Below are 20,086 nucleotides of genomic sequence, written 5' to 3'. Positions count from 1 at the left end.
GCATAATTTGAGGTTTAGAAGTTAATATAAAGCGCGCCACTGCACTCCAGCCTGGGCGACAGAGCTAGACTCCGTCTCAAAAAAAAAAAAAAAAAAAAAAAAAAAAAAAAAAATTACACTATCTCATTCTCTAGTTGCTGAATATGTTCTCTTTCAGTAATGAACCACACCTTTAAAAGGGCCATCCATTTGCATCTCCAATACAAACCAGTCTTGGAGGCAATAATTCCTGGTGTCTGTTCACTAACTGTGAGCTTCCCAAGAACAGGAACTATGTCTCACATCAAATATTTCCAGTGTGCCTACCACAGCGGGGTGATGGTGTGCCAAGTCAGTCATGTCCTGAGCCCACGAGACCATCCAAAAGATCCTGAGGTGGCAGGAGCTTCCTGGCAGATGATCTCTGTTTAAAAATTATCATTTTCTATGTGTGTCATGCTGTAAAACAGGTTAAGAAGCACTGTCCTGTATTTCTGTATCACTCTGCCTCACATAGGTCTTGGCAGGTAGAAAGCATGCAAATGTTCGCTAAATCAATGAATGGATGTATTCCTTCATGTAATTTCTAAACATTTAAAATCTTTATTCTCTGCTACTTCCTTAAGGTTTATCTTTATATTTCCTCCTTTCCCTCTAAAGAGCTGTATGTTTTCTTTTGGGTGAGGGGAGGAATTAAGTTTAGTGTTGTTTTTCATGCAACTAACAGAGTAAGCAACCTTACGAATTTCTGGAACATGCATTTTGTCAATCACTGAATGACGAGAGCACTGAAAAGAAGCAATTGATAAAAAAAAAAAAAACAGACTGTTTTTGTTTGCTTTATAAAAACTATTTCTATAGCAAACTATTGTTTGCTTTATAAAAACTTTTTTATAAAAAAAAAAAACTGTTTTTGTTTTTTTACCTATTGGGTTTTTTTTGTTTGTTTGTTTGTTTGTTTGTTTTTTGAGACAGAGTCTCGCTCTGTCGCCAGGCTGGAGTGCAGTGACATGATCTCGCTCACTGCAACCTCCGTCTCCCAGGTTCAAGCGATTCTCCTGCCTCAGCCTCCTGAGTAGCTGGGACTAAAGGTGTGTGCCACCATGTTCAGCTAATTTCTGTATTTTTTAGTAGAGATGGGGTTTCACTATGTTGGCCAGCATGGTCTTGATCTCTTGACCTCGTGATCCACCCACCTTGGCCTCCCAAAGTGCTGGGATTACAGGCGTAAGCCACCGCACCTGGCAACCTACAGGTTTTTAAACGTGGTATTATGAATGGAATTTAGTAAACTATTCCACACCTTCCTCCCACTAGCCTGCCCCATGGGCACCCCAAGCATATTGCGGGAAACAAAGATTTTTGCTGACCTCTAACTGGTAAAGTACATTAAAACTAAAATCCTAAATTAAATTTTAAATTTTCAGTAATGTTTTATGAAATAAAAAAAAAATTTATTCACCCTTTTTACACTAAATTTTAGTAATGATACTAATTTTTTTCCTATAATTTGTTACAATACAGGGATGACAAGTAAATACAAATACATAAAGTTTGTTCAATTGGTACTGACTATTAGATGCAAAGTGTTTTGAGAAGGATTCTCAGACTCCACAGGGACTCGGAAGGAAACTGCCTCCACAGACTGCTACAAGGTAGAAGGTCCAATGGCACAAGTACTTCATTCTTGCCAAATCTAGTCTAATATGTATTCTTCCCCACGACCCAAACTTATTAGCAAGTATAGTTACTATAAACATTTTGTTTATGACGCTTTGGTAATTCAAAGAGTTCAAAAGCCACATATTTTGTCAAGTAAGCATTCTGTTCTCAGAGCAGGTTTTAAGGTTGTCATTCTTGATTTACTCCCTCACTGATCTTTTCTGTCCATTTTTAACATCTAATTTTAAAAATCCTAAAATGTGTCTGTACCATTAGGAAATAGGTAAGGGGGACACAGATAAATAAACCCAAAGTATAAGAACAGTACAAACAATGCTGGTTTTCCTACGTAACAATGAAAGAGTCAAATCAAAAGTGTAAGAGTGCTTTGATTTCCATATTTCATTCTTCAATTTTGCCTTTTTTAATTGTTAATTGGATCAAATATAACCACTGACCTATTTTCTAGGCTCCATTTCCCAAAGATTAAACTAACTGTAAAATAGAAACCTTGTTAGGTGATGCTCTTCTTGATTGAACTTGAGCTAATGACCAAAACATGAACATTAGCATAAATGAGTGGAATGGGCATTGGACACTAGGAAGCTTCAACTCTGCCTGTCGTATTATACGAGATTGGGCACTGTCGTCCTTTAGACCTCTTTCCTGGTCCATAAAAGGAGTGGTTTGATTGGATCTCTAATGTCCCTGTCCTAACTCCAAAATACATTTGTATTCTAGCTTTTTGATATCCTAACGTATCTTGCTCTTTCAAGATTTACAGTTTAAATTATGACAATTATGGCAGGAACCAAAAATAAGGATGAGAATTTATTAATCAAAGTCCATCACTTTTGTCTACAAAAAGGCAAGGGTCAGTGATCAATTAGCAAGAAAATGATCACTTAGAGTCTTAAAAGGACAATCATGGCCAGGCATGGTGGCTCACACCTGTAATCCCAGCACTTTGGGAGGCCGAGGCGGGCAGATCATGAGGTCTGGAGTTCGAGACCAGCCTGCCTAACATGGTAAAAAACTACAAAAATTAGCCGGGCTTGGTGGCAGGTGCCTGTAATCCCAGCTACTTGGGAGGCTGAGGCAGGAGAATCATTTGAACCCGGGAGGCGGAGGTTGTAGTGAGCTGAGATCGCACCGTTGCACTCCAGCCTGGTGACAGAGCAAGACTTTGTCTCCAAAAAAAAGGACAATCATGGCATTTTAATTATGCTACACAAAACATAAAATAAGCTTCTCTCAAAAAAAAATCTGCTTAAAAAATTTGCTGGGGGAAAGTTAAGTGTGGTTTCAGATAGATGATTAAAGAATCTCTTATAAAACAAAAGATACTGACAACTCAGTTTGCTTCAACCCCACTGCCAGTTTCTCTTGACACCCTAAAGGGAGAAATTAGAAAAGCAGATCCACCTTTTATTGAGCACCTACTAAGCACTTTTTAAATACTGTCTTAATTAATCCTCAAACCACCTAAGTTACATTTTATTATTATTCCTTTTTTTTTTTTTTTTTTTTTTGAGACAGGGTCTCACTCTTTTGCCCAAGCTTGAGTGCAGTGGCACAATCACAGCTCACCACAGCATCAAACTCCTGGGCTCTGGTGATCCTCTGGCCTCAGCCTCCCAAGTAGCTGGCACGACAGGCGTGAGCTACTGCACCCAGCCTATTATTCCTATTTTAATAATAAAAACTGAAACTAAAGAAAACTCACACAATTTACTACACAGATTGGTTACTGCATAGTTTAGTGGCACAGTCAGGATTCAAACCCAAGTCTTACTATAAACCAAGTGATCCTTCCTTGGTAGGGTAATGATTATGGCAGTCAAAGAACCACACTAATTAAGACATACATTTGAATAAAGGAGGCACTCTAAGGGTTCTAAGGGTATGAACATGCTGGCTAGTGCCTGGCAAACAGTAGGCACTCAAATGTTACTTATACAAATGTTACCTTTCATATTTTACCTATACAAATGATATATATCAGAGGTACTAAAACCGTAAGAAGAGAAAGAGAAACCTTATCTTCCTTCTCCCCACTGAGATGACAGAGTGGCACACAAATTAGAAATCTATCATAAATGCATCTCTGGGTTATCTATTAACCACAGGAGTAGTGGTGGTAGTGTTATTACTGGTAACAGTAATAATAGGATTGCTATCAGCAGCTAACATTATGGGTTACATTCATAAGCTCATTTATTCCTTACAAAACCCTGATACAATTAGGTATGTTCAGTTATTATCCCACTTCACAGATGAAGAAACTGAAGCTTCGAGTAATTAAATAACTCCATCAATGTCAGGTAAGTGGAGGCAGAATGTGCACCCAGGCCTTCTGACTCTAGAACATGTGAGCTTAGTAATCATGAAGGAAAATATAAGATCACCAATGATTTTCAAAGCTAAGCAAAGCAAACTTTATCACAATGCTTAAACCTTATCTTATTTTGTAGTCTTAATTATTATATTTAATATACTGAGTTGAATGTCAGTAACTGGTTAGTTCCAGTTTCTGTCATCCCTACTTCACAGGACAATTTCTAAAAGAAAAGCCTTATGATACCACTATGAAAATCAAAGTTGATAAAAATAAACTTCTGACAAAACAAAATGAACGTTTCAGAGAGGACCCTTGTTTTTAGTATACACCTGAATAATACCGCCTGCCAGGGCAAAATGGGAAGACCTACATCAGTATATAGCTAATGACAACACTTTTCATAACATTCCAGAAGCTGCCACAAGCAGCATGTGAACCTGCTGGTCTGTCCTATCAGGAAAAACAACTAAATTGTAATTATACCACAGACCAAAATAATCATTTGTGGCCCCCCTTTTTCTTTTTTTAACATCCAGATGGTTGATCTAAGCCAGCGTTTCTCATACTTGAGAGTACGTCAGAATCACCTGGAGGTCTTGTTAAAATACAGATTACTGGGTCCATCCCCACAGTCTCATTCAGCATGGGTCGGGTTCAAGGATTCACATTTCTGACAAGTTTCCAAATGACACCAGGGATTACTCTTTGAGAACCACTGAGTTAAGCAAATCCATTCAACAGGTTAACTTCATTAGATCCTTAGGGGTGTGCTTTATAGCTTATATCCTAGTTGGCCAGCTATGATGTAGTCCAGTTTAAATATTCTACAGGAACTATTTTAAGATCTCCTTATGAAGAGAAGGGCTTTGCTCTCAAAACCTGAAACAGCTCTGTCTTTCAAGTTCTGAGGTCCATACCTTTGGAAAGATTAAAATAAAGTTCACTTTCACCAAAACAAAATTCCTTGAGAAAAAGCATCAAGAGGTGAGTGGCTCACCATTAAAGAACAAACAAAATACAAATTCGGTGCTTGAATTTTCACAATAATGGGGTATCTGGCATTCATATACCCCATATCTTAAGAATATAGCCTCTTTATTTTTCATTCAGCGACATGGAATACGTGCCCTTCAGGTATTTAGTACTGACGTGTCTTCTCTCTCTCACAACTGGTCAAATGCCCTATAAGCCAAGACAAACAGTCTAAACAAAGGATATGCTAATTACTCATTCCTTCAGATTCAAACTATTTATCAAGTCACATCGTCAGAAAATACACAGTATATACTGGTCCCTTTTGACTTGCTTTTATAGAACTATGGCTTAACAGCGTGATCTCAGATTTTAATAAGCAGAAAATATTAGTAACTGCCATTTGTTAAACATCTATGAATTTTCTTGTAAAATTTGTCAGCAATGGAAAAATTCATTGTCTGTCAATGCCCCATGATTAGAAACCTGCAAGGCAAATTTCTCTCAAAACTATTTCACTCTTGTTTAAAAGTATGCTCATTTTCACGAGAGAATGAGATTTACATCACTCATCATGTTACATTTTTCTCTTGGATGCTGGGATGTTCACAGTTAGGTTCTGTGCTCAGAGGCAATAACTGTACTGAGCTTAAATGTTCTCATCTAAATATAACCCATGCTACCCACCACCACCACCACCACCACCACCCTATTATTGCTTCTTTTTATACTTGAGCTAGTATGTTTTGGCATTACTAGACTGAGTCTAAAACACAAAATGTAATTAACTGAATGTAACCACATTATTAAGAACTGAAGCCAAAATTCAGCTATCCCTTGACTCATTCTATTTCTATAAAAACATCTATTACTGTGATCATCACTTCTCAGACTGCTATATATCTGTACCAGGCTATGAACTTTCTCTTTCTGGCTTAAACTTTCCCTGGTAAAGAAAGGAGGGAAAATATTTTGGTTTGAAAGGAAAGTGTACGCCAGTGTGTCGCCAAAATAAATAGAAATTTTGAGATGCCAGTAGAGCCCATAATTAATCACAGGTAACTATGGGAGTTTCAATTCAAGATTTGCCAAAATGTAAATATTCCTCTTGAATTAAATAATATGTAAATTCACAGATTATCAAGAGTGGACTATCCAGTCAACTTTCAAGTTTCCACTTCCAAATGACCCTCACATCCCTACGCAGGCAGCAAATCCCTTTTCCCTTATGTCTCCCTAGCATTCTGACATCCCACAAGATAGTGATAAGCTCTGTTATACAGAGCTTATCAGTATCACCAGGCACCATGAGCTTCACTCATTTTCATATCCACAGCTTGTAGCATGCCGTAAAGCCATCACCACCGATATAGAAAGCGGCTAACATGTTCCTCCTAGCTCTGTGTTGTGCATCTTACATGAATTACATAACATTTACATATATTGATTCCTCACAACCATCATGTAAGTCAGTACTGTCATTTATTATCCCCATTGTAGGCAAATGAAGCTAGGAGAAGTTACTAATTGCCCTACAAAGTCACACAGTAACTGGTAGAGTCTGACTTCAGAGCAGATGCTCAGGAAAAGTGGTTTAAGTGAAGTTTTGTTTGGGCCTAGAATTTTTGCTCTATTGTTACCTGCAAGGTATGAAATCCTTCACTATATATACGTGGCCTGAATGAAGACAACGAGCATCAGAGATTAAAGTTAAAGCAGTAATTATCTGAAGCAGGAGGGACCACATTTAACAGCATCTCACACTTCTTAGCAAGTTCCCTCTTCAATCAGTACTTTTTCATTATGACTCCTGTAATGAAGGTAGAGTCTAACAGATCTTAGGTTACCACATGTTCCCTAATAGAATTATAATCTATAAGTAAATGAATGAATATCTTCAGTGTATTACCTTGGATCAACAGCTCCATTTGGGTGCCATGTGAATTGACAAATAAGCTCTCTCCAGAAAGCCTCTGAGAACATTTTTTATTGCACCTTCACTAAATAAATCACATTCATTTTGAGCATTATAAATCCTTAAAATGATAAACATTTCTTGTCATCACTTATTTGTATTAAAAAACCAAATGATCATTCTAGGCTTGATTAGTCAGTTCCTGAATCAATAGACCTTTTCTTCTTCTTGACAATTTGTTCATACTAATCTTGCCTAGCAGAAAGAAATAATTAAAATCTATCACAAGCTTTGATACTTGTGATACTAAGTATCAAACATACTAAGCAAGTGATCTTGATGCTGCAACATCATGGAACCTTAATTTCATCAGCAAAATGAGGATAACAGCACCTCCCTTATAAAACTGTGGTGAAAAGCCAATGAGATAAGGTATATGGGCAGCAGGAGCACAAGGCATGGCAGTCGGTGAACGCATTCAATAAACATTTCTCTGCCCCTTCTCTCTATGGTGTAATGAAAAAAGCATGAAACTCACATTTTAAATTAGATATCAGTTGTATCCGAATAAGTCAGCCATTCTGTGCTATTTTCTATAACCTGTTTTCATAGAGATAATCAAAATAAGTTCAAACCTATGACCCCAAAACTATCAGTATAAGACTTCTTCTCTCTAATAAGCTATTCAGGGCAAGAAGTCATTAGTTCAAGGAAAGCAGGCAAGCAGGTAAACGATACTAACACTCAGCCTTGAGGAATGAAGTCATTTGACCTCGACTGGCTGTTAGAGTTCCTCTTCTCCATGTCTGCTAGGCCTGAGCAAGGTACAGAGTCAGCAGGCAGAGGAGTCCACCCTAATGCACAACCTTTTTTTTTTTTTTTTTGAGACAGAGTTTTGCTGTTGTTGTCAAGGCTGGAGTGCAGTGGCGCAATCTTGGCTCACCGCAATCTCTGTCTCCCAGGTTCAAGTGATTCTTCTGCCTCAGCCTCCTGAGTAGCTGGAACTATAGGTGCCCGCCACCACACCAGGCTAATTTTGTATTTTTAGTATAGATGGGGTTTCTCCATTTTGGTCAGGCTGGTCTCTAACTCCTGACCTCAGGTGATCCGCCCACCTTGGCCTCTTGAAGTGCTGGGATGACAGGCGTGAGCCACACCTGGCCAATGCACAATCTGTATTCCTAAACTGAAGCTTATGTCTTGTAACCCTCAGCATCTCTTCTCTTTTGTGAGCCTTGACAGTGATCTCAAAAAGCAGCCTGTGCCCAGCCTCCACATTTCCAGACTCTCACAACTCCCCCCGACCCCCATCCATAGTTCTCCAGAATCTCCTGGGCAGAAGGCATTCCCCATCACTCAGGCACAAAGAGGAGGTCACCGGCCAGTACACTTCAGGAGCAGAAGGATCACATTTGCCATAGTTAAGCATCCTCAGCCCATGGCCCTTCAAAAGCATCAAACATTTGTGCACTGAAAGCAAACAAGAAATTTAAAAAGTTGACTCAGTCTAAAAGTCTGCAAGGGACCCCAAACCTCTACATTCCTCTTAAAAAACAGAAAAACAAAAAAGACAACAACCATAAAAGCTCAGTCCTGTCCTGTTATCTCTCTCATCTTTCCTTTCAGAGGTCTTACCCACAAGTCCACAGAAGTGTGAACCTAGAGAAAGGGTAAGATGAAGGGAGGAAAACAGTATACTCTCCTCCCAAATTTCGAATCACCAGCTGGTATTTGGGTGCTTTAACTGGATCTCTTATTTTTCTATGTTACAGAAGGAGGAGATGAAGCCAATAGTGGTCCACCACTGTTGGCAGCAGGTTGAGCAGTGAAACAGGCTGAGCAGGTACAACAGAAACGTGGGCCTTGCTTCATTTTCTCACTACCCTTCTTTAAAAAAACAACTTGAAAAAATTGTTAATGTTTTCTTTTAAAGACTCCTTCTAGAGACACATACTAAATCATTTACAGATGAAATAATATATGAGGCAACTGCTTCAAAATAATACAAAAGGGGAGAGAGAAGGTTAAGGGTATAGATGAAACAGGATTGTCCAGGAGCTGATAATTGTTGAAGCCAGGTGACATGTACATGGGAGTTCACTAGACTATTCTGTCTACCATGGAATATGTTTAAGTTTTTCCATAATAAAAATTTAAGAAGACATGGGTCAGGGGGTGCTTTACCAACAGAGAAAAAAAGATATCACCAGTTGGTCACTTTCAGCAGTGTTCAAGAAAATCAGTGTGTCATCTAGCCTCAGTCCCACCATTATTTAAGTATAGTGACTTTAGGAATTGTATTTTATTTTTTTTAAATTAAGTTCAGGCCAGGTGCAGTGGCTCACGCCTATAATCCCAGCACTTCCGGAGGCCAAAGCAAGTGGATCACCTGAGGTCAAGAGTTCGAGACCAGCCTGGCCAACATGGTGAACTAAAAAGTACAAAAATTAGATGGGCCTGGTGGCACACGCCTGTAGTTCCAGCTACTGGAGAGGCTGAAGAACGAGAATTGCTTGAACCTGGGAGGTGGTGGTTGCAGTGAACCAAGATCGCGCTACTGCACTCCAGTCTGAGTGACAGAGTGAGACCTTGTCTCAAAAAATAAAATTAAGTTCAAATTATCACACACCAGTTATACATGGGTTTTCAGATTTTAAGAAATTGTGCTATACTTTGAATAAAACTGTGACTTAATATTTCTGTTTGACGACTTGCTTTCTTAAAACAATAGAATCTTCTAGAAGTCAAACATTAGACATATCTCATTTTATCCTCAAAAATACCAGACAAAAGAAATGAGAAAATAAAGGACCCAGAAGGTGGTGTAGCTTGCCTAGGTCACATAGCTAATGAGTGGCCGAGCCGTATCTGGAACCCAGATCTGACTTCCATTAACTAAGATATTTTTCTAACAACATTTTTTCAGAGTATATGAACATTCTGAGTCACGTTCTTATATTGAGTTTTATTTTTTTAAGGTCTCATAGACAATAAAATGGCAGCAACTATTTTACTGACTAGTACCATGATCCTATTGACTAGATGCATTCCTCAAGAATACCTGGAAGAATTATTATTTAAATTGTTACACGGTATTTTTAAATAAATATAGACTTAAAATATATAATACTGAGGAACTAATTATAACTTAGTTTTGGTCTACAAAAAAATGATTGGAATATATCTGATAAATCTTCAGCAAATAGAAATTGCCCAACCAAAATACCTACAATATAAAATGTGCTTGTACAGCCTAGAGCTTTGAACTTGAATAATTCCATTTGTAAACATGAATAAGTACCTATAGATAGCTGATGGAGTTTTTCTTTGGCATGTAACGGGACCAGAATTCTGCTATCCAAGTTAAAGTTTGCCTTTTGTGGTACCATTTTGTCATAGAATGTAAATAAGCACATGTTATATATAAATATACAAGTAACTCATACAAGTGTGTATTTATAATTGATAATTACATTTTCCAAATATTTTCCCAAAAAAAATTACAAATTTTCTAAAAATTTAAAATTTCCAAATATAAGCATACATTTATAAACACATTAATGACTATGTTAATAAAAGTGTTTGGAAATGCCATTTATACAATTTTTTGTTATAGCTAAAATTGAATCTGTTAGTTTGCCTTAAAGATTAAACAACTTATAGATTAAAATGAAATGAAACTATTGGGCTAGTTGATAATTTGTTTATAATGTTTAAGAGAAAAACATGCATGTTCAGTCTTACTGAAAGATTAGCACAGGTCAAAAATACATTACAAACCATGTTACTGATATTTTTTATGACAGTCCTGTGCCTAGTCTATAACATAGTAGGTACTTCAATAAATGTGTGCTAAATATATTACAATATTTTTTTAAAAACTCTTGATTCCAGGATAAAAGCCAAACTATTCTCGATTCAAATCTATGGCACCCTTTCATATCTCTTACTGAAAAATCATAAATTCTCCATTAAAATGTAGTCTCCTCTAATGTACGCAAAAGCAATCACATGTTCTAAAGTTCTTCATAAAACAACTGTAGCCAAAATCTTTCAAAATACTGAAAGAAACAGGCCGTCAATGCTAATCAAAGTTTAAGCTTATATTGAGTTAGAAAACTTCTCTTTCTCTTCAAGAAAATCGACAATTCTGCTAAATATTTTATCTGTCTGGGGTTGCATCTATAGCTTATTCAATAAAGCATATACAGCAAGATAAGCATGACTAAAATATTTCACAGTAACACAGCTATATTTGTAACTAATTTCATAACTTTATTCAATATTAGAAAGCCATATTTTAAATTTAAAAAGTTAACCAACCTAATATGGCCACATACATAAGGGGCCTCACATTACCCTTCACTGTTAGGTATTATTATATTTCAGAAAAAGTTTTTGTATTTTCTGTAGAGACGGGGTCTGACCATGTTGCCCAGGCCTGGTCTCAAATTCCTGGGCTCAAGTGATCCGCCCACCTCAGCCTCCCAAAGTGCTAGGATTACAGGTGTGAGCCACCATGCCTGGTCAGGTATTATTTTCTTGATACCATATTTTCTTCTGGAATTTAAAAGATTTACTCAAGGTCACACTGCTCATTAGAGTTCAGATACAAATTTTTAAAGCTTTATATATGCATTTTGTTTATTTTTACAACAGCTTCATATAGTAAATAATTATATTCAAATTCAGAGTCAAACTTAAGTCTGAGTCCACAGCCTATGCTTCACTCAACATTTTTGGGCTCACAAAATTGCCTTTCTCAATAATTATTCACTTTTCACCTTCAGGAATTGACTGAAAAGATAAAGGTGTTGACCTTTATCTTTCTATCTACTAAGTATTTTTTAAAAACTTAAAGGTGGAACTCATTCTGTTTCAATAAGATAAAATGTGATGGAAAAAAATGGATGGGAATCTATAATAAAATCGAATTTAAAAAATACCCTGCTCTAAATTTATCATGGTAAAATGTACTTTTAATTTCTGCAAGGCAGTTTTGAACAATTAAACATAAAATAAAATGAATTTTGTCACAAAAAGTTAAAATGTTCACATTATAAGTTCTCTGCCTTAAAGAGAAACACATTATTCACATTATCTTATGTGTGATGAGACCAAAAACTGAGGTACAATACAGCACTGAAAAAATATGACAGTGAATTATCAAGCTTATTTTCCTCCTAGCAAAACAGAGAAAAAGTCATAAGGAAAATAAACTGAGACTGTCAAATCCAAACCAAGGCATATATTAATTTAAAAACTACGTTCCCCATTTCTTTCTTAGGAACACCAACAAGGATGACTTTCAAAAACTTAAACGCATGAAGTAAGTAGCATCTTTCTAGTTGCAATTAGCAACAACCACATTCATTAGGCCTGCAATAAACAGGTTTTTCCTGAAAGGTGCTGGAACAATGTGCTGATCATATGCCATGTTTCTCTGAACATAAAAAAAAAATAAAAAAACTCTACCCTGGAATTAGTTTTAATTTCATCAGAAAAGCTATCCAACCTAGTTAAACAGCCTTCTACAGAGAGGAAGATTTTTCCAATATGTCAGTTCTGCTAGACCTAGAACATCCGACCCATAATTTACTGTGAAAAAATTGGTTTCTCCCTTTCTAAGTCAAAGAAAATGTTTCCTATGCAAAGATCCCTCTTGGAACGATACTGTATTAAGAAACAAGAAAATGTAATGAGGTTGCACATTAGACAATTTTAATAATCCACCATGACTTTCAGAACTGAAGCACTGCAGCGGTGTTCCGTTTGCAAATATAAGATGCAGTATATAAGTTTGAGGATCTATACACTTGTTACCCTATCAAACAAGTTTTAGGATAGTCTTTGTGACATACAGATTTTGTCTTTTTCCTTCCTACCTGATGCTTAGCTAACGAAAGTGGCAACATAATTGAGCTGCAGTTAAGAGGATGTCAGCACATATACTAAGTAATTCTCCTTTACTTTCCTGTAAGGACAGAAGATCTAGGCACTCCTCCAAAGAAATGCTATATTCAAACATAATTACTGGCAGGCGCCCCAATATATTATCTGCTTTGGACGTCAGAATTCCAAGACATGTTTGGTAAGACAGGACTTTTTTTTCCGCTTACAGTAAGGGTCAAATCACGCCTGTAGTCACGAGAATATGGACCTTCATTTTGAAATTGGGACAATAAAACCACATGTCACAGGGCTGAGAAACCCTACATATGAAGCAAAATAACATATTTGAAAGCACCTAGCCCAGTGCCTGGTATATAACATGTGCTCAAAATGTAAAACAAAAGCATTGATCTAAATATTATCTAAGTTTAACATTTAAAGTTGATAAACAAGTATACTCAATTATTTTCCCCTTTCAATACTCTATCTACAATCAGCCTTTGATCATCATGTATTACTGTAAAATTTTTCCTCTCATCTTACATGCGTCTGGGAGCCACTCTCCCTTCCGGTCCCACCTGCACCCACTATCCCCCTGACATATTATCATTACGTGAAGAGGCACTGTAGTCTAATGATTAACAGCCAAATCTTGTCTGTGAATAAAAATAATAATTTCTGCTTCATAGGATTGTTGAACGAATTAAATGAATCAATACACGTAAAACATTTAGAACACAGGAGGCATGTTAGATTTTTCTTTTTTCTTTTTTTTTTTTTTGAGACAGAGTCTCTGTCCCCCAGGCTAGAGAGCAGTGGCATGATCTCAGCTCACTGCAACCTCTGCCTCCGGGGATCAAGACATTCTGCCTCAGCCTCTGGAGTAGCTGGGATTACAGGCACCCACCACGATGCCCGGCTAACTTTTGTATTTTCAGTAGAGACAGGGTTTCACCATGTTGGCCAAGCCAGTCTTCAACTCTTGACCTCAAGTGGTCTGCCCACCTCAGCCTCCCAAAGTGCTGGGATTACAGGCGTGAGCTACCACACCCGGCCACATGTTAGCTATTATTATATACATATTACTTTAGCTGTGTCTAAAAACAGGATTTCGGCCAGGCACAGTGGCTCACACCTGTAATCTCAGCACGGCAAGTGGATTGCTTGAGCCCAGGAGTTTGAAACCAGCCTGGACAACATGGTGAAACCCTGTCTCTAAATACAAAAATTAGCCGGACATAGTAGTGTGTGCCTATAGTCCCAGCCACTGGGGAAGCTGAGGTGAGAGGATCTCTTGAGCCCAGGGAGGTCAAGGCTGCAGTGAGCTGTGATTATGCCACTGCACTCTAGCCTGAGTGACAAAGTGAGATCCTGTCTCAAAAAAACAAACAAACAAAATCAGGATTTGAGGGATGCCCTCTGAATTCATGTAATGAAGCTTTAAGCTAAGCAAAAATAACTTAGAAACACATTTTAATATACAAAAATCCTCCAAATAAAATGTCTTCCCTTATCAGCTATTGGGAGGGGGGGATTATGAATTTAAAAAGTTATTAATTTTAATTCATTATATATACCCAAACCTGCAGTAAACAAATGTAAAAATCATTCTGGTTTATTTCAAATTAAAATAAACATTGCCTACTATCGGTTACACTTCAGGTAAATTATTTCCTTTTAATGTAACAATAACGTGCTGGCCTCTGATTGAATACCACTATTATAATGTACTCACGTAAGCACTATCCTTTAATGTCTGTGGTAAGTTTCAAGATCTCTCTATCACACCTAAGGAATTCTTTTTATTCTTTTTTGTCCCTATGAGAAATATTGCAGAAGAAAGGAATTCTTTTTAATAGTAATTAAATTGAAATGGTAATATCTATAAAATTTCTTTCCTAAAATTAGTAGTGTTTAAGTTATAAATTATTTACTTTTTTGAGACGGGGGTCTCACTATGTTGCCCAGGTTGGTCCCAAACTCCTGGGCTCATGCAATCCTCCTGCCTCAGCCTCCCAAGTAGATGGGATTACTTACAGGCATGTGCCTATAAGTCATAAATTTAAATAAGACAAATTTAACCAAGTTACTTATACCAATTTAAAATGATACTTTTTTCTCAAAAATAACTAATTCACAAGAATTATTGGTTTTTAAAAAGCAAAAAGAACAGCATTCATTTAAGTAAGAATCACAGTAGTCAGTTTACTTACTTCTTTAGACTTTTTCAAAACCCATTTAGGAGTTTCTTGTCATATTTTTTTCAAACTACTTATTTCTCTTGTGACTTTCAGATCACCCCACTGCTAGCTCTCTCTCCTCAAACATGTGTGCGTGCTCTCTCACACACACACATACACACACACACACACACACACACAGAGCTACAAATGGTGGGAATGGGGAGCAGAATTAACAATTTATTTTTGAATCTTACCATATTTGAAAGTCAGGTACACTGACCCATCCTTTTCCCATAATCAATATAAAAGACAGCAATTCCAAGGGAAAAGTTAGTTTCTAACAATATATTTAGTATCAACCTTAGTCTAACTATTATTTCATAAATCAACTTAATCTCCAAAGAAACTGTTCAAAAAGATTTCACACATAACACACACTCTATTAGCCCAACAGCAAAAAATATTAATGTGCATATATGTATATTTTATTCATTGTCTGAACTTTTCATTTTTCCTAAAGCAATCTTTATCAAAAGTCAGTAGGCTGAGAATGGGAACCAAACCGTGAGGCCACATCAATTCATTGTGCCAGCATATGGCAGCAAAATAAGAAAAAAGGTGTATTTTTTCTTATTTTGATTTTGAGCCAAATCTTAATCCAGTTAAAATGTATTGAATGTTAACTTACATTTTTTAAAATTAGCAAATATAAGAATAATTCATAAAACTTATCTTTGCATTAAATTTTCTTTAAATTGATGTTCAAAGGAATATCAAAGGCAACTTTTTAAAAACGGACTTCATGGGATTGTCAATGTCTTAAACAGCCTTTTTACCTGACCACTAAAACACAGTAACTGATCTTTGGTTTTAACAACTGAAAACCTTTAAAGCAAATGCCAACAGCTTTTTGATAGGAAAAAAAAAATCATTTTTAAAAGTCAAAAACTAAATATACCCACGTATTTTAAGATGTACTGCACCTGAATCCTCAGGGAAGGAATGACATAGGGTTCTCTTAGCAAACTTCCCCTCTCTCTCAGCCAATTACTAATTAAAACAAATAATTCTGCTAGGGCTAACATCATATTTGGGAACAGTGCAATGATTCTGTAATCTGTTTTAGCCTTTGCAGAAATATTTCTAAAGTAACCCTCTAGCTATAGCACATGTGTATGTGCACACATGTATGTATACATATTTTCAATCCTTGTCTTTTTTTTTAACTTAGAATTTGTACTCTGACCAGCTGTGTACCCTTGGCTAAGTTATTATATATTTCTCATATTCAATTTCTGCATCTGTAAAATCGAGATATTAACAGAATTCACCCTGTGAGGTTGCTGGGAAAACTAGATTCAATGCTAGATTCTTACCCCTTATAAATTTCCTAAACACATACAATCATACCCTCAAAGTATACACATTTAGTGGAGCATCTGATGGTCAACCACCTATGAAATTCCCTTTATCTTGTTCATATCAACCTAACTTGCTGCTCATTAATTCAAAAACATCAATGACTCTTGCCAGAATAAAGATATTCTGGTAGCAAGAAAGACAAATGATCTTTGCCTGGATCTATTTTTAGGAATGGTTTAATTATCTATACCTCCAATGTTAACACTGGAAAATAAGCAAATGGGTGAAAGGCATAAAGAGTCACTCTGAGATGAACAGTTTCACAGTGTTCAAAAATAAATGGGGATGAAGAAAACATTTAGATCATTTCTCTCACTAGATAGTCCTTACTCATGCAAGGTAGGCCAAAATTTGAAGAGGTTTAAGAGGAATTGGCAAATCCATCAATTCAGGCTGTTCAGACCTACAAGGTTCAGAGAGTTTCCAGTTTTAAAATGCAACCAACCAGAGAGAAAACTGTAATTCAATAGCTGGTTGTCAGTGAGTCACTACCTTACAGTGTCAAAAGAAATTTGTTTAGTTATATAGTTACTTCAGAAAACATTCATTAGTTTCTGCAATGAAATATATTTATATCTATATATTATTTATTCTCATCTAAATAAGTAGGGGAAAAAACTGACCCTGATTCTCATGTCAGGCAAGAAAGGTATTAGAGTTAATAATTATTACATCACCAGCTACTAGGTATTCATAATTATCTATGACAAGATTAAGGCTACAATTTAGAAAACTGCCAAAGAAACAGCTGAATATTTTGTTCCAATTACGCTCCTGCTAAAATAAAGTCTGGTTATTGAATCATTTTCAATCTAAGAAAAGCTCTGATGTGAATACGGGCACTTCAAACTCTAGTTACACAGATATCACACCATGCTATTTCCTTATTCATCCTAATCTACTAATGGAACATAATCTTACCGGAAAAGGAAAAATGTTGTCAGCCCTGTTCAAGCTATCTTCCATCCAGGATTTAGGTGCAAAGGCAGAGCTGGGGCGAGCATACTTCTGGAGCTGAATATGATTGCTTGCAAAATTTTTCTTCAAAGGCGAGATGGAGTTCAGGGGAGTTATTCCACCATTCAGCCCTCTGCGGTGATCTCGGCCTTGGGAACCTCCCCAGCCACCATATCCACCACCGCCTGGGCTCCAGGAAGAGGAGGGTGTTGGTGACGGACTCTGGTAGCTGCTCCATGGAGAGGGGGGTTTGTTAAGATTATTCGCCAAATGAGGCAGCTGGTTAAAAGCAGCATTTCTATGTGTGAAGGGTGGGGGATGGGGACTGGCAGGAGACCTCCTTTGCTGCTGATGCTGGCTGTGATGATGCTGGAAATGAGGGTGATGTGGGTGGTGCTGTGAGAGAGGCCCGATCTGAGGAGAGAAGCTGCCTCCAAAGCCAGGGCTGACATGATGGGGAAAATTTTGAAACAACAGAGCACCGTTATTAGCCGAAGCAGCAGGGACCCCTCCCTGGTGAAAGAAACTTGCATCTTCATTGATTATTGTAGAGGAGGAAGGCGCTATCGCTGCTGACCAGTTACTGAAACCAGTAAGAGACGATGCACTAGATGTCAAGGGTTGGGTTGAAGTACCCAGCCCAGTGGCTTCTTGATAGTCAAACCCTGTCAACACTGGAGATTCGATTCTTATTTTCTCCTTCCCATTGCCATTTTCCGAAGAATTGTCCCCTTGATTTTCTTCTGATTTTGCCTTCTCGGTTTCAGGCAGTATTCCAGCTTCCTGACCTGGACTTGGGGAAAGCTGCTGCTTTTCTAAAGGGTCTTGCTGTTCCTGTTGCTGACTTTTTGCTTTTTCTGACCCCAAGATCTCATCCTGAATGTTATGCGTAGCTGGAGCAGGAAAAAGCCAAGCTGACCCAGCACTGCTGCCATTGGCAGCTGTGTTATTATTTATAAAAGCAGCAGGGCTGGGGGTGGCATTTTGGTGATGGTGTGGAGGCTGCAGATGTGGATGGAATCTGACTGGAAAAGCAGATTTATTCCCAGTATTGCTTTGCACTAGCACTCCAAACCCGTAATCCCCCATTTATTATTTTTAGGAGCAGAATCTCACAATAAAAAATGACAACCTGATGCCTCACGCCTTTTTTTCCTCTACCCAAAATTTAAGTTGTTTGCTTGCCTGCTTGAAATGTCTTATTTATAGCCTAGCTCAAAGATCGCAGCTTATCACCTTAAATTGTTCTGATTTGGAATTCTGGTCTCTGACAGAAAAAAACAACTCTTAAAAAATCTCTTAAAACATTGACATGGATCCAATTGGGCTTATTTTTAGGAGGGAATAAAAATGAAGAGGGTAAAAATCAAGTCTTTGGTTAGTAAAATAGGCGCTTTCTTTTTCCAAAGGAAAATGTACATGAATAACAAAAACAGAGCTTCTCAAGCATCTATGGATGTAGAAGAATAAGCCTTGCGCGGAGTAAAAATATAGATATATATAATTTAACAATCACATATGGTTTTCCTCAGCAGTTTAGATTCACTCACATAAAAATTAGAATAGGGCTAAGAGGGGAATACGTTCTTTTCTTGGCAGCTTGGTTAAAAAAAATCAGGAATAATTTAAGAACATTATATATTATATATTTATATATATAGATTATATTAGGTTATCTGGGGTGGGAAGTGAATTCCTGGTTTCGGGAGAGGAAATCAGCATTGACTAATGGAAAGATGATTGCAGGGAGGTTTCTGCTGTTCCTGGTCCTGTTTTCTGCTCTTTCGCAGGGTGCAGTTTTGGCCTCTGGGGCTGTTCCTGAGGCTCCGGGTGCAGATCTTGCTGCGGTCGCTGTTCCTGGGCTCCCCGCGGCTTCCTCTCCCCCATGAAAGGGGTTGGAAACACCCGTTTCTCCCTCTTGTGGGGGTCGCGATCAGGAGGGGTTAGCGAGACTCGACGAGGGTGAGCGGGCGGCCCGGGGGTGCGGGGACCGAGGGGGCGACCTGGAAGGTCCTGCGGTTTCTGCCTCTTCCCCTCTCTGCGGCTCCGGGTTTTTTTTCCCTCATGGGACCCAGGGGCGGTTTGTTCAGTTCCCTCAGTTCGATTCTCCGCAGAGAGGGAAAAAAGAGGAAAAAAAGGAAAAACCCACTACCGTAGTTATTTTAAAGGAGAAGGGCCTCCCCCCTCGGCTTTCTCTCTCTTTCTCCCAGAATGTTTTTTAAACTATAATTTAGAAGGCTTTTGTTTCTCCTCACGGTTGCTGGGCCGTCGCCGCCGTCGCCGCTTTACCCTGGTCCCGCAGTCCCCGCTGTCGTTGTTGAGGACTCCTCCTGGTTCTTCTTTTTCTTTCCTTCTTCCTTCTCTTCCTCCTCTGCTGTCGCCGCTGCTGCTACTGCCGCCGCCGCCGCCACCGCCTCCCGGTGCCCGGGTCCCGCAGCCGCGGCTGAGTCCTTCTCCTCAGGACCGAGCCGAGTGAAATGACAACCAGCTGGAAAGACCCAGAGACACTTCCGGTTCGAAGAGAGAGGGGTGGGGTAGCGCGCATACCCCACCTACCTGCCGGAAGACCAATCATCTGTTAGAACTCAGACTAGGCCACGCCCCCTCGCTTCAGAGCTACTCCCAGGAAGGTCGAAAAGTTACCTCCAGAGACGCCTCTTCCGTCTGAGCCTCGCCCAGTGAGGCCGGGCTCCTGGAACCCGCTCTCCCCACTCAGAGTGAGCGCAGCAAGTCGCCATCTTTTGTGTGGGCAAGGGACTCCTT

The 20,086-nt window shown here is 38.3% G+C and overlaps 1 protein-coding gene across 2 annotated transcripts in view; it reads right to left on the bottom strand.

Annotated features, from left to right (window-relative positions):
- Positions 1 to 19,856, bottom strand: part of CPEB4 (cytoplasmic polyadenylation element binding protein 4) — a 78,554-nt gene extending 58,698 nt beyond the window's left edge. For both annotated transcript variants that reach the window (XM_010373340.2, XM_010373341.2), the window contains exon 1: positions 17,288 to 19,856. In XM_010373340.2, the coding sequence (XP_010371642.1) occupies positions 17,288 to 18,412 (1,125 nt within the window). In that variant the 5' untranslated portion in view covers positions 18,413 to 19,856. The remainder of the gene's footprint in view (positions 1 to 17,287) is intronic.
- Between the last annotated feature and the right edge of the window lie 230 nt (positions 19,857 to 20,086).

The sequence above is a fragment of the Rhinopithecus roxellana genome, chromosome 3 (genome assembly GCF_007565055.1).
Source record: "Rhinopithecus roxellana isolate Shanxi Qingling chromosome 3, ASM756505v1, whole genome shotgun sequence".
Lineage (NCBI taxonomy): Eukaryota > Metazoa > Chordata > Mammalia > Primates > Cercopithecidae > Rhinopithecus > Rhinopithecus roxellana.
This window is presented reverse-complemented; position numbering and strand designations above follow the sequence as displayed.